Genomic DNA, 2,759 nt, shown 5'->3' on the forward strand with positions numbered 1-2,759 from the left:
TTCTTTCATCGTAGAGGTAAAAAATGTTCGATCATTTATCTCTACAATTGTTGTATTAAAAAAAGATAATCTCACTTATCCTCGAGGTGGATGTCGAGTCCACGTGAAAAAAGATGAACATTTTAATAGCCTTTTAAGATTACAATGTCAAAAACAAATTACAAATTTAATTCACCAACTAAGTTATACACGAGAGTAACTTATACTCTTTGATGGCTTTCGAAAAAACGTTCTAAAAAACAATAAGATTCAATCTCAATTAGACAGCCACATAAGTTGTTTGCTCTTAGATAGGCACTGGCAAGAAACTCTTTGACATATTGAATGAAGCATATACCTGCTACAAACGTTTAAAGGATGCGTTCGTTTCATTAATTCCAAAAGGGGTGCGTGTACAATAGGGAAGCCCCTACCTTTTATAAGTAGGTTAGGGCGGAAAGGAAGGGGATCAAGGTACATTGATTGCCATTAAGCAGAAAAAACAAAATATACCTTGCTTTGCTTGACAAAGACAGAGAGTTCTAAGACCCGTCAGTTGTCTTTTAATATCACAAGGAACCATAATGAGACATGCTTTGTCTGTGCAGCAACAATGACATATGACCTCCAAAGTATCTTCCAATGATTACTAATCCATCTTGTCTTCCTCTTCAAAAGCCTTTTTCAGCTTATCTTCATCTATCTCAAAAGCTCTCCTCGCTTGTTTCAGCTCTTCGTTCATCGACAACAGTTCAGTTGAACGGTTCAGTTTGCGTGGGTCCTAAAATGTGGAAAATCATATAGGTTTAGAAGTTTTGACATCAAATCTTTAGTTAAATGATTGTAGGAAAGGGCGCTTGAGGCACCTAATTTTAGTTCAAAATTATTGAGCTGATCTGTTTATGCAATCAGTAAATCCCCGAAATCACATTGGAATGAAGATTAATACAAAAGCTGGTACAGAAGAAATCCATGCTTACAAAATGCAGTAAGAAAATTTTAATATGTCCAATTTCTAAAGATTAAGGATGCCTTGTAGTTGTTTCATAGCCAAATATTGAGAGAACTTAAGTTCATTCATTGATAAGAAAACATACAGACAGAGACTATGTCATATAGAAATGTACCTTTCGCATTAAATACAAAAAGTCTTCCACCGATAGCTTTCCTCTCTTTGATCCAATTTCCTGAGCTTTATACACCTAGAGAGAACATATATTTCAGATAATCCTAACCATACAACATTGGTTTAGCAAGGAAGGTTTATGATACTTGCAAAGAAATTCTTACCAGTTCAGTAATGTACTCCACAACTATGTCCTCCATAAGTGCTACGGACTCTGGAAGGGGCTGCAGTGCAGCAAACAAAAACTCATGAATAGATATTTCTTATTTCTAAATGAGAACAAGAACACAAAGACTAGAACTTTTCCACGGTTGCATTGTACTTCTGATCTGCTAAGAACATATGAGTAAAGAGAGAGGCAGCCAATTAAATTCTTAGCATGGCTCTTACTTAACATTAAGACTCGTAAAACCCAGCCACTATACAAAGCTTCAGGATTTCAAAACCGTTATTCTATTCTGCCATTCACGGGATGGGAAACTTGAGCTCAATTTTAGAAAATACAAGGAATATTGATTACTTCTTTCCAATTTTCTTCAGGCAGGCAACATTTTACTTAAGGGATGGGGTGACAGCTTACATTAAAATTTGAGCTATCAGAAATCGTGAAGATATCTGTTCCTATGACGAGTTTATGAGCAACTGATCATTCCAAATATCTTCAAAGAAAAGCTAAACAATCAAAATTTCATCTACTAAACAACAGTCACTTTCAAAGCTCTCTCGACAAAACATACAAAGCCATGGAAGAGGAAGATCAGAAAAACCCAAAAAAGCATCAAAAACAAAATTTCACGTTTGAATTTCCATGGAAACATACATAAGAATCCTTTCTATACAAGTTAAAACAAAAGTAATATATGATAATTTCACTTACATTAGGGTCATCTCCAAAACCATACATCATGTGCTGCACTGAAAAGAGGAAGGGTCACATAATTGCATTTCAACATACAAACTTGAGATGAAGAAGAAGAAAAAGAAAAAAAAAAAGAAAGAAAAGGGAAACCAGTTACATTCTTTCTGAAAAACCCCTCTTTTGCGCTTAAAAGAGGTTTCAGAGGGCTGAGACGATCCAGTTCTTTGCTTTGAGGACGGCCCAGCAGATGAATTGTTCATCTTTACTATCTTCCCACAGCAATGAAAACGAAAACAATCTAAACGTGAAGGTAAAATAATCAAATTAAACAATATCAAACATCTAGAATTATCGACCCACTAAATTGAAATATCCCCAAAAGGGAACTTTATCAGTGACTCGATGGAAAGAAGATAAACCCTAATGACAATGTCAAGCAAACATTGAAACAGAAAGGGGGGAATTTCAAAAGTGGAGCCTCGGAAAAGAGAAATAAAATTGAGATAATCGAGTCCAATTAATGGAATAATAATCACAAGCCAAAAAAGAGAAAAGAAAGGGAGTAGTTGTTTAAAACAGCTAAGCAAGGGGCCATGATTCTCACCAGGAGATGGAGAATCGGAGCGGTGATTCCCACCAAAAGCCTACAACGCAGACAATATCCGAGCGCCAAGCCAAGAGTACACACGAGATTTCAACAATAAACTTGATTTACTATTGATTTGTTTATGGGTGTAGAGTACAATTTCTAATATCTATCTTATGATTCTTTATCTCTCCGAGTAAATTTGTGTT

The 2,759-nt window shown here is 35.5% G+C and overlaps 1 protein-coding gene across 1 annotated transcript; it reads right to left on the reverse strand.

Moving 5' to 3' along the window:
* Positions 1-298: 298 nt before the first annotated feature.
* LOC101223096 (transcription initiation factor TFIID subunit 13) lies at positions 299-2,759 on the reverse strand. Its single transcript, XM_004135954.3, has 6 exons — positions 2,569-2,759; positions 2,122-2,262; positions 1,983-2,020; positions 1,270-1,329; positions 1,107-1,181; positions 299-760 (listed from the first exon to the last, which is right to left on the reverse strand). Exons 2-6 carry the CDS (start codon positions 2,222-2,224, stop codon positions 629-631), a joined length of 408 nt encoding a protein of 135 aa, XP_004136002.1. The 5' UTR covers positions 2,225-2,262; positions 2,569-2,759; the 3' UTR covers positions 299-628.

Source organism: Cucumis sativus, chromosome 7 (genome assembly GCF_000004075.3).
Source record: "Cucumis sativus cultivar 9930 chromosome 7, Cucumber_9930_V3, whole genome shotgun sequence".
In the NCBI taxonomy this organism is placed as follows: Eukaryota; Viridiplantae; Streptophyta; class Magnoliopsida; order Cucurbitales; family Cucurbitaceae; genus Cucumis; species Cucumis sativus.

Excerpts from the sequence above, each read along its gene's own strand:
- LOC101223096 (XM_004135954.3), bottom strand. The coding sequence starts at position 2,224 with ATGAACAATTCATCTGCTGGGCCGTCCTCAAAGCAAAGAACTGGATCG. Across the intron at positions 2,021-2,121 it reads AGGGGTTTTTCAGAAAGAAT|TGCAGCACATGATGTATGGT; the intron begins GTAACTGGTTTC and ends TCCTCTTTTCAG. Across the intron at positions 761-1,106 it reads TTTTGTATTTAATGCGAAAG|GACCCACGCAAACTGAACCG; the intron begins GTACATTTCTAT and ends TCCACATTTTAG.